General features: G+C 49.6%; 1 protein-coding gene across 1 annotated transcript; it reads right to left on the reverse strand.

The window, feature by feature from the left end:
- Positions 1–161: 161 nt before the first annotated feature.
- LOC115535252 (E3 ubiquitin-protein ligase RNF19A) lies at positions 162–17,910 on the reverse strand. Its single transcript, XM_030346304.1, has 11 exons — positions 17,698–17,910; positions 11,045–11,932; positions 7,897–8,105; positions 6,573–6,717; positions 6,054–6,216; positions 5,525–5,639; positions 5,209–5,370; positions 4,562–4,703; positions 4,435–4,506; positions 3,621–3,764; positions 162–2,985 (listed from the first exon to the last, which is right to left on the reverse strand). Exons 2-11 carry the CDS (start codon positions 11,719–11,721, stop codon positions 1,827–1,829), a joined length of 2,988 nt encoding a protein of 995 aa, XP_030202164.1. The 5' UTR covers positions 11,722–11,932; positions 17,698–17,910; the 3' UTR covers positions 162–1,826.
- Between the last annotated feature and the right edge of the window lie 22 nt (positions 17,911–17,932).

A 17,932-nucleotide genomic window follows, 5' to 3' on the forward strand; every position in this document is an offset into this window, starting at 1 on the left:
TGTCCTTAAGGTACAATACAGTCACAATTTGCACGGTTTCTGAAAACGTCAACATCTGGACGCAAATGGTTTGTCAAACAACATCCATGAGCGTGGATGCCATTAAAAGCCCTTGCTGACTATTTGGCATCCATTCAACATCACATTGAACAAACAAACCATTATCTTTTGACCTTTCACGTTTAATATTCAACAGCAGAATGAGCAAATGATACTTCATGAAGAGAAAAGAAACAAACACTATTTGCACCCTACCCCAGTCTGAGAAGGCACAAAGTCAAAAACAATAAGCACAAACATAAAATTGCATCCACAATTGCCAAGGCGTAAAAAACACCCCTGAATATGTACAGTAGGAATACAACATCCAAACTCAAGTCTTAAAAATAGGAATTGTAAAAAATAAAGTGATCTTCTTTCTGGCATCATTTGAGAGGCAGGTGTATTTAACAAAGATTGTACCAACAAACTGATGGATTAATCTGCTCAAAAGAATATACACACACAACTGAACAGCATAGAGTTAATATAAATATTTATAGTCAACCATCTGTAGGTGTCGTATGCCTCATTGTAGTTGAAGAGTAACCCAAACAATGATGTAAATGGTGATATGACATAATCACATGAGATTATGCGATCATGTGTTTATGTACAAGAATACCATCAACGAGGACATCTTGATACTGAAGGCACATCTAATACCGTTATCGAAATCTGCATCCCATATGACGATTGACAAGGCATTCATTTAATTCAAGCGAGTACATGTGCATTCGAGTTCATTACGGCAAAAAAAAGAATCAAACTACACTTTTCTTATATTGCATCCAGATCGGTCAAATTCTCCACTTACTTGGTCACCATAGAAACCAAACCACCCATGGACCTTTAGAATACTCGTTTTAAAGGAAAAATAGCAGACAAAAAAAAACATAAAATGGAATTATCCAGTTACAAACTGACAAGAGTTGTCTGTCGTCAAGGAGAATGTGGGTTGTGGCGCTCGCTTGGAACCCAAAACAAAGCTTTGACATTGAAAAAAAAAAGTCTAAAATGGAAAGATCTAAAATTGATAAAAAAAAAAAAAAGACTTGTCGAATTTGTTGTCATACTTAATGTAAAACATAAGCCAAGTCTGAAATAGCTTTTTGGGGCCACCTATCTGCTTGCCAGTTTAGACTGGGGACAAGACATTAGCAGCTCAACATTATGACACACTGTTTTACTTTTTATTTTTGCTACGACAATTTCAGGAAAAATTGGGCGTTGTGGGGGGTCGAGCCGTGTGTATTTCACCGCTGGACATTAAAAGGAACAATCTTCTCAACAGCAGGAGAATCAATTTGAGTACTTGATATCAGCTTCCACCGACCGTTGCATTCTGTCACATCCTTTTCCCGTTCACGTCACGTTACCTTCTTACTCAAAGACCTTCCCTGGACGGCAGCTCTGTCACAAACCGGCCGATCCGCTTCGGAGAAACTCGCTCCCTCTCCACCTCTGTCCTCTACTGCTGCCGTCACCACACACACACACGCAGGACATTTTCCTTCCGTTTGGTATTCCTCATTTCTCGATAGCAGCAAGACAAGAAAAACAATAATTTTAAGTTGGACTTAAAGCCTTGAAACCTCACAACAGTCTTACAAGGACGAGCAATCGCTCGTGCCCATGAGCCGAAGAAGCGTCTGCGCGAAGGCTGGCCCAGCTACAGACGCTAACCGAGCCAAGGGATGCGGACCGAGCCCATGCAGCGCAACGCTTCCGAGCAAGCGATGCTAACCGAGCTAATGAAGCTAGCGTCAGCCGCGGGCTTCTGCCCTTCAGATATCAGTCTGTACGCAGCTCCTTCTGGAGGCGGGGCTCGTGGCATGCACAGGAGCGGGTTCCTGGCTGGCGGCCTCCGATTGGTGCTCCTCCTCCTCCTCCTCCTCTTCTTCCTCCTCCTCCGGCGCCAAATCGACATTAGAGTCCGTCCTGGTCTCCTCGGCGATGAAGAGGAAGGTCCCGCCCCCCTGGCTGCACTCCACCACGAAGGCGGCGCCGTCGGGGCCCTGGGGCGCGGCGGGGCGGTGCTCGAGGCGGTCGTGCTCCACCTCGGGCATGGCGCTGGCGGCGGCGCGCGCAGGCTGGGGGCGGTTCCCCAGGAAGGAAGCGGCGGCGGCGGCGGCGGCGGCGGGGGGAGTGGAGGGAAGCGGCAGCGGCAGCGGCGGCGGTCTGGAGGTCTCCGAGGCGTCGGAGGACGAGACGCTGCGGCGGGAGTCGGACGCCACCGAGGGCAGGCTGCCGCTGGGCGAGGGAGGCCCCGGCGGCGGGGAGCCGGCGCCGCGAGGCCCGGCGGCCCGCCGGGCCTCCGTCTCGGTGTCGGCGGGCCCCTTCCTCCTCCGGGGGACCTCCGCCTCCGCCTTGCTGCTCCCGCTGCCGGTGTTGTTGCCTCCCACCTTCCTCCACAGACGCCCTTTGCTCCTCTTGCCGGTGAAGCGAGAGGAGGAGGAGGCGGAGGAGGAGGAGGTGAGCTCCTGGAACCAGGGGCGGGTCGACGAGGAGGTGAGCTCCTGGAACCAGGGCCGGAAGGAGGACGAGGTGATGGCCGAGGAGGAGGCGGCCAGCTCCTGAAACCAGGGGCGGGAGGAGGAGGTAGAGGAGGAGGTGATGGTGGAGGAAGAGGCGGCCAGCTCCTGAAACCAGGGGCGGGAGGAGGAGGAGGAGGAGGTGGTGATGGCGGAGGAGGAGGCCGAGGCGGAGAGTTCCTGAAACCGGGGCCGGGCGGAGTTGGTGGGGCAACTGGGGCTCCCTGGGAGATGGGGGTGTGGAGGGCCGTGGGTGGAGGTGGAGGCGCATGGGTGGAGGCCTGGCGGGATTTCTTCACAACCGCCGCCGCCGCCGCCGCCGCCGCCGCCGTCCAGACTGCTGCTGGCGCTGCAGTGGCGCATCTTGGGCGGCCGGGGCTCCACGTCCACCTGCACCTCCAGGCTGCCGGCCCTGAGGGACGACAGAAGGCAGGGCTCACACGGCCGGTACATAGGGTGGGAGGGAGAGACTGACCCAGGGCGCAGGCAGAGCCCATCAAGAGGACGGGACATTTCAACATCATTCGTCATCAACCAGTCTAGGAGGGACGGGAGAGATGGAGGGAAACTCTCCCAGCTATTCTACTTCCATCTACACATGTATATGTGGAAATAGAGGATAGATGGGAGGGTCTCACAACCACCAGAACGCCATAATTCAACCGCAAGCTGGTGGCAAACAGCCTGCACACAAAAGGGGCCCTGTTTTACTACAATGTGTGTGAAAAAAGAAAAATCACTAGTGGTTGTGTTGTCCACCCGGACGCAAGACAGCTAGCTCAACCTACCAGGCTCCACACTGGACCGTACCAACCGGACGGCTGATTCTACGACGACCAGGGGACGTGAGCGAGTGACTGAGTGAGTGAGTGAGTGACTGAGTGAGTGAGTGAGAGTTTGAGAGCGTGAGTGAGTGAGTGAGTGAGTGAGTGAGAGTTTGAGTGAGTGAGTGAGTGAGTGAGTGAGTGAGTGAGAGAGTGAGTGAGTGAGTGAGAGAGAGTGAGTGAGAGAGTCAGTGAGATCGAGAGGGTGTGCCAGTGAACCGACCTCTCGAGGGGGGTGTAGGCGTTGAGGATGGAGCCCGCCATGGCCCTGGTGCTGGCGTTGTCCCCCGCGGGGCCCAGGCTCACAGAGGCCGAGTCCCCGCTCAGGCTGCTGCCCTCCTTCTGCACGTCCGCCTGCACCTCCACCCTGCAGCCACCGGGGGCAGGTTAGTTAGTTACTGACTGTCAGTCAGTCAGGTCAGTCAGGTCAGTCAGGTCAGTCAGGTCAGTCAGGTCAGTCAGTCAGACAGAGGTCTGAGAGGGACAACCGTTCTGGGTCTCCTCACACAACAGTTTAGTAACCGGGCTACGGTGTTTACATGACAGTTAGAGGTGACGTATTATACCACCAGGTGTGAGTTACAAACCGTTTGAAAAAACAACAAAAAAAAACGGCCTTTTTTTTACATCAGAAGTGGGCGCGTCCACCTAGGTGTCCACTGGATAGATCAGTCGACCGGCCTACCCAGTGCACTGTAGCAAACGTTGATCAACCGTCCGTCAGGCATTTAGGGGGACACGGCCACTTGTGATGCCAGAAGAGGCAGAGCTTCCAAAACGGCTTGTAACGAATAATCCCAGTCGCACCTGGTGGAACAACGCGTCACCTTTAAGAAACCTAACCTAGTTTTCCAGTGTGCTTGGAAACGCATCAGCGGTAAATACAGACAGGACAATGGAGGGGGGGGGGAGGGGGGGGAGGGGGCCGACTATGACGCGCAACCGTATTGTATTATGTACACAAGGGGACGGAAACAAGGCGTGTTGTCAAGACGACAACGCTGCTCTACTGCGGTCCCCGCGGCCACCGCCCTTACCTGTTGTAGCAGCTGCTGGCCATGCTGCCCCCGGCCAGGGCGGTGGTGCTGGCGTCGTCGTGGTCACTGAGGCTGGCGTCCCTCAGGGTCGACCCGGGCCCCCCTCCTCCTCCTCCCCCGCCCCCACCGCCGCCGGCCCCCCCCCCCCACCGTGGCACCACAGCGCTCCAGGTGGCTGCCGCTGAGGCTCAGGCCCGTCAGCCCGCCCACGCTGGCCCCGTCGCCCAGGCTGGGGTTGTGCAGGCGGGTCTCCGCCACCGAGGCGGTGTCTGGTGGGGTGGAGAGGGGGGGGGGGGGGGAGGAGAGTGAGGCCATGTTTATTATATTGTATAATGTGAGTGAGTCCTGCAAATAGGACGTTTATATGGAGCTGATGCTTTTATCCTAAGAGAGGCTCACAGGTGAGGCTGAGAACGATACTAAGTGACCTCTATGTGACCTCTAAGTGACCCCTAAGTGACCCCTAAGTGACCTCTAAAGTGAGTGATTTGCGAACGCAAACTTGGCATAGCATGAGTAAAGTGTGCAAAGTTGTTTGTTAGGGTGCCACAGTGTACTGGCCACTGAAGAAAACACTTTTTTTTAAATCCCTGTTGATTTAAAAAAAGATTTAAAAATCCCTTTTGCTCTTCTGCATAACACGTCAGTAACAAAACAGGAAACGGGGCAAGCCAAGGAAACTTTCAGTTTCTCGTTTCCTGGCCCAGGTTCTCTACAGTCTCCCCACTTCTACTCTACCACAGTAGAGGATGGGTGAAGGGGAGACGCGCTCACCCGTAGCTCCCATCCCGCTGCCCACGTAGACGTCGTTCTCGTCGTCGAACTCTATTCGAACTCCTTTGCCGTTGCCGGCGGAAACGCCACAACCACCACTCCGACACAGGGAAATGGGAACCACGCCGTAGACGTAGGCCAACATGATGGGAACGCCGATACCTGTTGACACACACACACACACACACACACACACACACACACACACACACACACACACACACACACACACACACACACACACACACTGAGATCGTGCATAGACTGGGCTTTCATTGACAGGAAGTAGAAGTGAGAGGAGGAATAAGCTTCATACCGACGGTAACCGCGGCGACCACCGGGGAGACAATCACGGACAGTGTCACGCCCCCGGCGATGACCAGGTTCCTCTTGTGCTTTGACACCTCCTTGCCCTCGTAGCGGTTGTGGATCTGATGGGGGGGGGGGGGGGGGGGGGGACTCATTTGAATCATAGCTTGCCTAGATCACTTTTTTCTTGTTTGCAGTTTTGTGTCAGGTTCAGGAACTGATTGAATAGACGTGTTCAAATACATGAGGGCAGGCACCCTTAAAATCCGGTCTTGGTTGAAAGTATACATGGCCTTATGTAGAAATTAGCCCACCGCTGATTAACTCCTCGTGACTTATTATCCTTCAAACAATCATAAGTATTTCAAAGGGTGAACCCAAATGCAGATAATTTTTATACTAAAACAAACTATTCGTGATAAGAGAATTTTGTTAACCCCTCCCGTCTCGCGGACAACGACGTCAAACCCCAAACATCAAACCACGGAGCGCTGGTTCCCCATTGGACGCGAGAGCTTTGTGGGCGTGTCCCTCACCTTCCTGCCCACGTACACCGGGATGCCGATGACCATGGCGGGCACGGCGATGCCGGCGATGAGGGCGATGCCCACCGGCGCCCCCACCAGCGTGCCCAGCTGCCACAGGATCTTCTTCTTCCGGCTCCACGGCTTCTTGCCCCAGAAGGTGCAGCCGGACGGACTGAGAGAGGAGAGAGAGGGGGGGAGAAAGAAAGAAAGAAAGAAAGAAAGAAAGAAAGAAAGAAAGAAAGAAAGAAAGAAAGAAAGAAACAAACAAAGGGATGGGGTGGCGAGTGATAGTGAGACACAGCGACAGAGACCGAGGGAGGGAGGAGAGAGAAAAGAGAGAAAGAGAAGTCAATCAAAAATGCAGAACATGGTTGTGGTTCCATAGCACTCAGTAAAGTGTCTCAGTGAACGAGGTCGACTCGCACCAGACTCCGCTAACTTCACCACTTCAAAATCAATCCTTTTTGAAGACACACAGAAAGAGGACGCGTCGAAGGAGCTCGTCCAACAGGCGCACCGAGGCCTCACCTGAGGTAGTGCAGGTCGGAGATCTCCTTCATGCACAGCCAGCAGAACTCACAGCCGCACACGGCGCACGTCATGTGGTTACAGCTGCCGTCGTTCATCTTGATGATGTAGGCGGCGCAGCGCGGGCACGGCTTGATGTCATCGGCTGCACAACCGAGAGAGTGGGAGAGAACGGGGGTTAGCATGTGGTCTGGGCCAGGGCTCAGCCGTCGGGACTGTAGCCGTGATTAAAGGGCAACCTTTAAAGCCTGGCTGTTTTTTAATTGATGAGAGCGAGGCTGCACTGCGTGTGCGCGCGTGTTTGACGTCTGCGACGCAGAGTCTGTTCACAGAACAGATGGACCATTTACGATCATTTTTTTCAGAATCGCCCCAAAACGGAGAATGCGATTCCGGCACTAATGACGTCAAGGGTCCGACTTTTCTGCGTTCCCGATTTCCTTATGTTGTGACACAACACTGTCCAAAGTACTTCTCCATCTCTCAAACTCAGCACTCCAACTATCGGTACACCATTATAAAGTAGCCGGTTGTGACGGTTTCACCTCAAGGCCTACATTTATAACATGACTGATATAAAACGGACAGAGCTGTAGTAACATAGATGTCTGCTAGATCAATAAGGACTCGTATCATTCTTTTATTTTTAAGTTTACATTTTAAATTCAGGGCATTTGCCAAATGCCTTTATCCGAAGCGACTTACGACCGTTCACACACAGACAGACACACACATTGACAGCGCTGTCGACCATACACAGTGGCAGCAGCCAGCACGCCGGGAGCAGTTAGGGCTGGGTGTCTCTACACTCTAGCTAGGAGGAGCCAGGGATCGACCTAGCAACCTTCCGGTCACAAGGCAACCTGCTGTACCTCCTAAACTAAGCCGACCCTATACCTTTAAGGCCTACACAAATAAAATGATCATTATACAATGGGGGACCTAAATCCAGCGATCTGATTGGTTCCCAACTGTTGTATAATTAGCGTATACACAACTGCTATGACGCCCGATCATTTTGTGAAAGTATCACTCCGCGCCTTGAAGAGGAAACCGTTACAAAGTATCGTAAGAAACTATCACACGGAGATTTAACTTGAATTGAACTCGTATTTTTACTAGTGTGTGTGTGGAGTCATTTTGCCATAATTTTAACAGTTGTATAAAAGCAGTAGCACAGTTCACAGTTCACTGAAGCCTAAAGTCGCCGGCCCTCCGCTGCGCGTCGGGGCCGGACAACGCCCCTTAACAGTGGTATAATGAGCACATACCACAGCCTGGCGTGATCTATTGCTTAAATATAAAATGGGTTCGGACCACCTACCGGGCGCGCCGCTCCCCTGGCTGTAGCTGAGGGAGGAGGAGCGGAAGCCGCTGAGCTGCAGGCTCTGGGCGCGCTGCTGCCGCGCGGCGTCGCACGTCTGGTTGGGGTGCCACAGCTGCTTGCAGTGGTAGCAGAACTCGGTGCTGCAGCCCTCCCGGCCGCACGTGAGCTTGGGGCAGCTGGCGCAGCCGAAGGCGACGACCGCGTACCTGTGGAGGCGGGAGGTAAACGGCAAATTTTCTTTTTTTTTTTTTTTTTTTACTGTGGAGGACGGTAATAATAATAATTAACAATTATTCCCCGAAGGCTCCGTCAATAGTGGGGAATTTCCCAACTATTGACGTAGCCGGAGGTGAATAATTGTTTTAGTACACGTGAACACTCCAAAAATAAACAAGATAACACATTTTGCAGGAAGTAGAAAAGCTTATTTTTGCATTTATTAGTGGTTTATTAATTTTTATAAGCGTGACGAGAAGAACGTCACGCGCGCCAACAATATCCCGAGTTTGAGATCTCAATCATGGGTTATTGCCCAATATCCCGAGATAGCAAACCAATCAAATTGCGGCATCTTAAGCGGTACACGTGTAGCATATACCAATAGGTTTTATTGATAGCAGATTTTATCTTTAAAGGGAACTCCCAAGGTGCTAGATAGTGTGATACAGCAGCAAGAGAGACAGCGGTTATACGGCCAGGTAGTTGAATAAAATGCTGTGAGTTTCGTGAGTTTCAAACCAACAACCCCAGGATCATAAATCAACATTATACATTCAAGCGCTAAACCACCCAAAAACACACACTACTCCCTTAACACTTAAAAACAAAAAAAAAAAGAATGGAGCCATTTTCATAAATTGAGTGACTGAGCTGCTGAAGGCTAGCTAGCTGGTAAATTGAACTAGATGATTCACACTTTCTATTTGCATTAGTATAAACACAACAAAAAAATAAGTCATTGCTTTAAACACGTTCACAGCAGGTGGCTCTTGGGAAATTAACACACAACATAGGAGTTGTGTACCATGACCCAAAACGAAACCATCCTGAATGGATTACCACGAATATGCACCGTGAGTGCTGTGGTTACGATACTGCCAAACATGTGGTTTCCTTGGAAACCTTACAAGCCGATTCTGAGAAACACATGCGCGTTGCCAGGCTGCTGCACCAGACCACGTGTCAACACCGACCAATGGGGAAGGAGCTTCAGAGAAGGCTCAGGGCAACAGGCCCGACCGCAGTGTGTGAGGGATAATGATCATTCTCCACTCGCAGAACTGATAGAAAATTGGCTTCTGTATGAACAGAGTGAACCTGCATGTGGCACGACAGCCTTGTGCGTCTCGTCAAGGGAATCTTCTGAGTTTAAAAGATGCATGGGGAAGCGTGTAGAGTGAGATGTTACACTCTTCCCAATACAAATCGCACAAACAATATTTGTGACATAATCCTTTATAAGAAATTATTTTAGAGTCTAAAATCATTTCATAGGCGTTCCTACAATGGTTAATTTAATTAAAAAACGTTAACATATACACACTAGTCATCTCAATCTTCAGATGGTTGTTCTTGTACCAGAAGTCAACAATGTGATAGCAGTGTGCCACAACAACAAGGGGCCGAGCCCCTCGGCAGAGGAGGCGCGTTGAACAAGGGGAGAGGGAAGGCAACACGCGGAAGTTAAGCGGGATGGCCCGGGCCTGTCGCGCGCGCTCAACACACTCATGAAGGAGCCATTCATCTCAAGGACACGGGCTGTGCACTTTACTGTACACCGTGCTCGCACTAGAACAAACACTGAAAGCTAAAATAAAAAAACACACCACGATAACACTGCGATACTAAAAAGACGGAGCGGTGTTTTTATCCCCTCGATACGACAATCTAGTGGAGTCGGATTTTAGATTCTGCAACACCCATTAAAGAGGGGTTTAGTGTCGTCTACTTCAAAAGGCTGAGCGAGATCCTTCGCAGCCTCGAAACCCGGGCCGTGTAGTCCCACACTGGGCTGTCGCCTCGCCCCCCCCCCCCCTGCTGCTAAGACACAACTACTCAAATGATTGGTTGTCTGCGCGCCTCAAACCACAGTCATATTAGGTTGCGTCTGCCAGCGCGGTTGCTAAGTGCCCGCTGCTGCATTGCTGGTGTAACACCTCTAATTTAAGAGTGGGACGTCAGGGCGGTTTGAAGGTCATTACGTTTGTTGGGGGAAATCATGACGAGGCACGGAGTGGGGAGACACAGCTGGACACGACCTGCCTCCAAGTGAACCTGCTCTGCAACACAGAGCAGCAAACGATTCGTTTGTTGCTCTGTGTTGTAGAGCAGATTCACTAAGTCGTATTGATCAATTCAACTTATAAATTCAACGGTCGTCTAAAGATCTTCATCTTTCCTCTCAAGTTTTAATAGTTCTTAGTCATTGTTATTATTACGTTAGTACATATTTTGTTAAGCTGACAACCGGTACACCGGGCTTACTATAAATATGATTCAAAAAGTTGAATGAGGAAGTGACATTGGTTCATTCTGTTCACAACATCTTGTTGTGCACGTTGTGTTGTGCTCGTCTCAGGCCCCTAAAACAGAACCTTTCAAAAAAGGTGTTACATTTCTAAAGAAAAAGAAAAGAAAAGAGGCAAACATACTTGCTGAGAATAGTTTGATAATCAAACACTCAGTAGCATGTGGGATCTATTGAATTAACGTTGTCTTAACAGGCCGTATGTGCTTCAGGACTACAACACCATCGGGCCTAAAAAAAAAAATTATGTGCGACCCAAATTATTTTATGAGCTTTAAAAAAAAAATAAAGAAAATTAAAAATTATGCAAACTATAATTACGTTTTTGCACAGCACCTCTTCATGCTGTACAAGGATGAGCGAATTTTCTCGTTTTTAAATGAAAACAACCTACCTATCATTCGCTGCCACTGGAAAAAATAAAAGAAATTCCCTACCTCCCCTTGACCTCAACTGACAACCAACAGGAACCAAACTTTTTTTTTTTTTTAAGGCCCCGGCAAGAATTCCCACTCAACACGCTGCGGACCCCATACCCCAACCGTCAACTTAAGCATCAAAACCATCCCCGGACCTAAATCAACCTCCACCTTACGTCCCAACCCCTCGTCTCCTTACCCGCAGTCGGGCGCGGGGCACCAGCGGCAGTCGGGGTCGGCCACCAGCCAGCGCCGCAGCATGAACTCCTCGTACTTCTCCATGACGGCGCGGTCCGCCAGGATGGCCTGGATGTCGTGGGGGTTGTAGCGCTCGGGGCACTCGGGGCAGCAGATGTTGACGCGCGACTCCGAGATCTCGATGCGCAGGTACTGCCGCAGGCAGTCGCCGCAAGAGCGGTGGCGGCACGTCATGATGTCCGGGAAGCGGTCGCGGGCGTGCCGCAGCAGGCACAGCGGGCACTCCAGCGGCTCCGTGGGGACACACGCTGTCGCCGACGGCGACGGCGACGTGGTTGCCGCCGCCGACGACGAGGTCATCGCCGCCGCCGCCGTGATCCCCGAGGGCTTGTCCTGGCCCGTCGCCGTGGGGATGCTCTCGTCGCTGGCCGCCGGGGCCACGTCGGCGCCCGCCCCTCCCGCCTGCAGGGGGCGGAGCTTGCAGCGGCGGGGCTCGCGGTGGTGGTGGCGCCGGCGGCCGAACAGCGAGTGGAGGGACAGCCGGCGCTTCTTGGGGGTCTTCCTGATGGAGGGCAGGCTGATGGAGGAGGTGGCCGAGTGAAGGTCTCGCTCGGAGCCCGAGCAGCCATGGTGCTGCGGCTGCTGCTGCTGGTGGGGGAGTCGCTGCATGTGGTTCATGGTGCCACTGGATGGTTGGGGGGGGGGGGGGGGGGGCTGGAACAGAAGGAGGATAGGGGGGAGTGGGGGGAGGGAGGGAGGGTGTTGTGGAGGTTTGGGCCAGCTAGGACATGGTGGATGATGGAGGTGGGCGGTTTGGTGGAGTCTTGGGGAGCCTGGTCCGGTCTGGCCCCAGCCCAACCGTCAGAGTGGTTTCTGGTGTCCGGTCCAGCTGGAGAGTGAAGGAAATAAAAACGCAAGAAGGTTCAAAACCGTCACCAAACCATGGTCATGGAATGACCTTCATTTCAGCGGCTGGCTGCATCAGGTCAACAAACAGGTTACGCATGGTCTGTTCAGCACTTAGTTTGGACAATTCATCAGGACCAAATGGAACCACCGAAACAAATCATTCTTCACGTGAATCTAAATATCAATCAGCTGATATAAATTGTGCTTCCTCCCTTTTATTAAAAAGAGACGTCAGCGTCCATCCACGCACACAAAAAGACACAAAGGAGAGTGATGAGGATTTCAACCTGTCTGACGTAAAGCATGCAGCAGATTCTCAGCAAAGCAGAAGGAAATGGGTCAAGGGCCTGAGCAGCTAGCGAAACAAAGCCACTAAACATCCCGTATTGTTGAAGGACTTGTCCTACAGTAAATGCAGGGAAATTATGGGCTGTGTGGTTGTTAAGGCCCTAGGCTTCACTGATTTGCTCCCTGCTTCCCAGCGATCAACAACAAATCAACCTTTGTTTCAGCAAGGCTACCGAGCAGACAGGAAAAACACTCAGACACGCAGTAATCAGACCTTGATGCACAACAGGTGTGCCAGATCGTGGAGGAGTACGGGTTTGGTTTGTGAACATTTTAGCAAATGATTGGAAGCCATTGTCATACTGCTTGTTTCACTAGAGGCGTCAGTGAGAAGAAAAGCATAGAATTGCTCTGGCCTTGTCTGCAAATCGGGCCAGAAATGTCATGGGATTGCGGTTTACAAAGCCATCGGGGTGACAGCCACACCGTAAAAGATACTCAACTGTAATTGTTGGTTTTCAGTGTTAAAAGAGCAATTAAGAACTGCTGTACCCAAGGTTTGCCCTCACTGCTGTGCCAGAGGAGCCGCACGCAAAGGGGCAAGCCTTTATAAAGAGGTACAACTCCAGGAGAAAGGATTCCTTGCATAATTGTTTTGACATCAGACCGTAAATACAAACTAGATGTGCTGGCCCCAAACAAAAAAAGAAAGGTTACCCGTGCGGAAAAATAAACAAGATTATTATACAAATATGAACTGCGCCAAAAACTTTCCCAAAGATTGCGTGCATTCAAAATGTTGTCAGACGAGAGCAAATAAGGACGGGGGCTTTATGATGTGACTGAAATGACAATGGGGACAGGCAGAGGGCGACTGAATTAAACGACCACAATTCTTCGGTAAACAATGCTAAATTTGGTTCCATGGAAGAAGCAAAAACAACATCTTGGCTTATTTATAAAATGGAAAAAATAAAAACGTAAACTACATTATAGTTTTCACAAAAGAAAAAAAAAGTGCTAGGCTGAAGGTCCAACCGTCTTCCGCTGTCCTTAAGAAGGCACTGGCCAGTCCGTCGAATGAGCACAAATCAGGGGTTTGGATGAGCCCGCGTCAGACGTTACCACGGCAACGCGGCGATAAACAATTTACGGAGGATGATAGGCAAGATAAGATTGCGGTTAGGAGACGGTTTTATGTGACAACGTTAGATATCGCCGTTTAGCGAGAGTGAGCACAGGCCGACTAGGTCTGTGTGAGCTCACCGCTTGTATACTCACATAACAACATCTTCCATTTAGAAATATCCCCTAGGCGAGGAGAGGCCGGTTTATAAATATAGCACCATTCAGACAAGGCCATTCATAGGGGCTTTACATACATAGGAAGAAACCACAGATAAAGAACATTATTTATGTGTGTGTTGTCCATTTCTTGTATTGTATGTTTTTAAATGGACCTTGAGTCTAATAATAAAAGGATGATGATGATGATGATCATCATCATCATCATCATCATCATCATCATCATCATCATCATCATTTAAAGAGATAAAACCACACTAGATGGATATATATATACATCTTTTCCAGACCATACATTTTGTCCACACCATGGGGCCAAAGTAGAGTTTCAAAAGGCATAACTACAGACCTGGGCAACAGAGGCATAATTCCATACATGGGCGACAAATAGACCCTGGGGCCAGAACATGCATATGCACCCAAGACGACAGAGGGGGGGGGGGGGGGGGGGGGGTCACATGACCCCGAGGGAACCCAGAGAAGTTCCTAAGGACAGCCCAAGATGAAGCAACTCCCAGATGAATGGGCAGCTAAAAGGACCACGCAATGCTCTCGGCGGCGATATGTTGTGCTTACAGTGTCCATGTCCCCAGTGAGAAAGCCTGTGTTTAGACAGCCCTTCTCCCAACACCCTCTCCCCAAAGAACACAGTTCAGTACACCAAGAGTTTGTGAGTCCTAGTTACTGTTCGTGTGCGCTACACAAACGACCAAAGCGCTGACCATGCAGATCACACCGACCGATGCGCCCGGCTCCGACTCAACGGGAAGAGGGGGGGGGGGGGGGGGGGGGCTATGGCGAAAACAATAACAGACTGTTCATATAGCCCCTCGGGCAAGATTTTAGGCAAGAAAGCAGGGTGAGAGCGGACTCGGAGGGGAGCCATGCTTTCCTTCTGCTTGGATCCAACCTCAACACTCACACAGGAGCTCCAGTGGCCAGGCAGTTTGTTACTATGGCAGAGCTAAGACGTCTCCGGTTGATTGCATTTTAGATTGGCTATCGTTTAGGCCCTGGGAACTTTGTGCCTCCGCCCAAAGGCTTCGCTTGGAAGGCCCCGTCTCCTCGGCATGTGTTCAGCGCTATACGTGTCATGTTTAAGTTCAAATTGTTTGCTAACGTCACCGCCGATCAGGCCCTCTGAAAAAGTTATTTTGCCCATCCCTGGTCTAAACAAAAACGACACAATTGAAAACTATAGTAACGAACGGGTTCCGCGTTGGCACTGTATCAAGGTTTTAGTATGCTGGGGTTTAACAAGCCGGTGAGGGAGAGGAAAGTTAACTTAGCGGTGCCATGGAACGGTTCCCCAGCAGCCGACGGCCTATGGGGAATTACGGTGCAGGATTGTAATTTAATTTAGAGGGGCCAGCTCTGTGTGGTAGTTTGGCACACAGGGGGAAATGAGTGGGACTTTCCATGCAGTGTCTGTCTGTCTGTCTGTCTGTCTGTCTGTCTGTCTGTCTGTCTGTCTGTCTGTCTGTCTGTCTGTCTGTCTGTCTGTCTGTCTGTCTGTCTGTCTGTCTGTCTGTAACCACCGGCGCTCACACATTGGGACTCCGGCCTACTTAAAAAAACTAAAAGTCTGACGCAGGGGGAAGGACTCAAGAGCAGCCCTTTTCACATCCTCGAAATACCATCTTATTCCGTCCTTCCCACATCCCTCCATCGATTGGAAGTTATTGGCAGACACAAGATTAAATCAATGAAGGGACTGAATTGGCTGACCTCTGTGTGACACGGATTAAAGTATTAACTGAGTTTATGAAGAGATTTATTTTGCCATCTCACTCCCTCTCAAACACGCTTTTATGTAAACTGACAAGCAGCCGTTTTCATCCAATAAGGCGACAGCAGCCGAATCAGATATTGGAGCTGAATCCGTTGACAAAATGCACTGCATGATAATGCTACACCTCACAGGCATCACAGTGGCTCAGATCCCACCCATTACACATGGGGTTAACACGGGACTCCAAACAAGGGGAATGAACCCCCTGGCTGCAGCGTGAGACCCAGCCATGGTTCCACATGGCTGATCCCTGGCGTCATCATCATGAACCACAAGAAGTAAACAATCCGTTTTCCATGGAGTATGGGTGATGACCCTCTGACATCCCAGGCTCTGAACAGGCTTCCTGTCCCCTAACAATGCATTCAATTAACGCCTTGAGGACATTGTACAAGCCCAGAAACTGGCCTCAAGACGCGATAGCCTATCTCTGTTATTATCACTAAGTACATGCAGATAGCAACAGCAACTGCAGGCACTTGTCCGTCACGTGATCCCATCGCCGTACATGGTAAAGACCGGGTTGCGGTGAATTGTCGGCCTTCTCTGCTGATGACAGGGAGTTTTGAGCTAACCAGCAGATAGAAGCATGTTTTAAATGTCAGCTTAAACCTTAAGCTTCTTTACCACACCGTTGGACGTCAAAGCCAAAGGAATGACAAAAGGTGATCGACGTTGTGTTACAAAGGCAAAATTAACACCTAAATCATCTGCCGTTAATAAGCCTTACTTAACAGTGCGTTTGATGTACGCAATGGGAGTCAGGGTGTCACTGGTTTGGTGGAATTTGTAAAACTGACCGTAAAATGTTTGGCACTGCAACATCCTTCCTGTATATTTTTTCACATTTCACTTTGACAATAAGGCCCCAGGGTACACTTATAGTTAATACGGTAATAAGGGTATGGCTGAACCTCTTACCATAACCCTATCAAATGATCAATAAATGAATACCTTAGTTAACATGAACACCATTGCCTTTGTTGACATAAATATTAATAAAAATTGACACCATTAATAATTATACTAGACCATCATTGATCAGTGTTAATGCTTCATCTGAATTAACTAAGGTTAATTAATCGAACCTTATTGTAAAGTGTTTGGCTTGTTGTTGCACCTTTAGCACAGTTTTAAAAATGGGTATCTGGACTTCCATTTCCTAAAAACCAAATGATATGCTACTGCATGCAAGCAACCAAACATTTGTGGCAGCACTGCCACCACTGATAAGTGTCAGACTGGGGCCCTGACAACGTTATAATGCAGAGATGAGATAGGAGAACGACACATGGGCCCAGTGCCCTGACAGAAGATATCTTCACGTAAACAGACCGCATTCAAATTCAAACTCTTTTTTCGTGAGGCCATATTTGGGACATGAATGCAGACTTTGTATTAGTGAAATGCCTGGGGCATATGCGCTTCAAGTGACAGGGCACTAATTTTAGGGGATATCTAGTTATTTACCAAAAAAAAATGCTTCTGATCAAGCATTCATTGAATATTTATTTAGGAGTTTTGTGTTTTTGATCCGAGAGAGATCGGTGGGTTACAAAATGAAGGTTTAGATAAGACATTGCCCAGCACCAACATCACTCACCATTATCTCAAAGCAGCCTGTTCAAAAGTGATAAACGTAGCATTTGCTATTCAGAAATACTATTGATTACGCCATATAATAACACAAAATACAAATCATTAACGTTCAACATTTAGACAGGCCTATGACATAATTTGTAGTTTTATAAAATCCAAACTCCAATTGCCACATCTGCAATGAATGAGCCATACAGTGTACTAATCAACATTATCCCACTAATTCTAATGCAAACCTAGACAACCTCTTAATGTCGAATAAATATTATAAACACCAGGCACCATAATAACAAACCAGTGGGATCAGACGCCATGTAGTAACCACCCGTCAGCGGCTTGGCCAGAGGGATCCATCTTGACGTGGCTCCCAAGAGCGATAGGTCATGTTTTCTAGCCAGGATAAAACTCAAAATGTGATTTAAAGAGAGAAGTGGCCAAACAGGTCAGTTTACATGCGTGTTGTTAGCCAACGATAGCCTTCCCCTGCTAACTTGATAAGTCAAACGGTGGTCCGGTGCCCCGCTGGGGGCTGCTATTCCTGCCCGTTTGGTGGTTTTGTTGAGACGCATTGTGAACATTTAAGCAGCAGAATGCACAAATAACCTTAACATGATACATAGAATAGCTCTGCGTTTAGGAGACACAGCTAGCAGACCGCTAGCTGGGCTGTAGCTCCCCGAAACGAAGGGAGTTAGGTCTGCAAAGTCCTACTCTCTCCGACAGTGGCTCTGGGTGAACGTATTGAATTGATCAGGTCTTACCGTGTGGCGTCAGTCGGCAGAGCCTTCACTACATCGGGATCCCGTAAAGTTGTCTCCCGGTGAAATGATCGGGCACTGGAAATATAACCTAGTGTTCACGAGACCAGAAAACTTCGTCCAGAGCACGAAAATCTTCAGGGTCCCCCCTGACTTTTACAAAGCACGCAAATTAAGGATTGGCTACAACTTCCGTTTTTTTTGTTTCTTTCAAAGTAATGCTCGCGTGCTCGACCAA

This window comes from Gadus morhua, chromosome 22, assembly GCF_902167405.1.
Source record: "Gadus morhua chromosome 22, gadMor3.0, whole genome shotgun sequence".
NCBI classification, from domain to species: Eukaryota; Metazoa; Chordata; class Actinopteri; order Gadiformes; family Gadidae; genus Gadus; species Gadus morhua.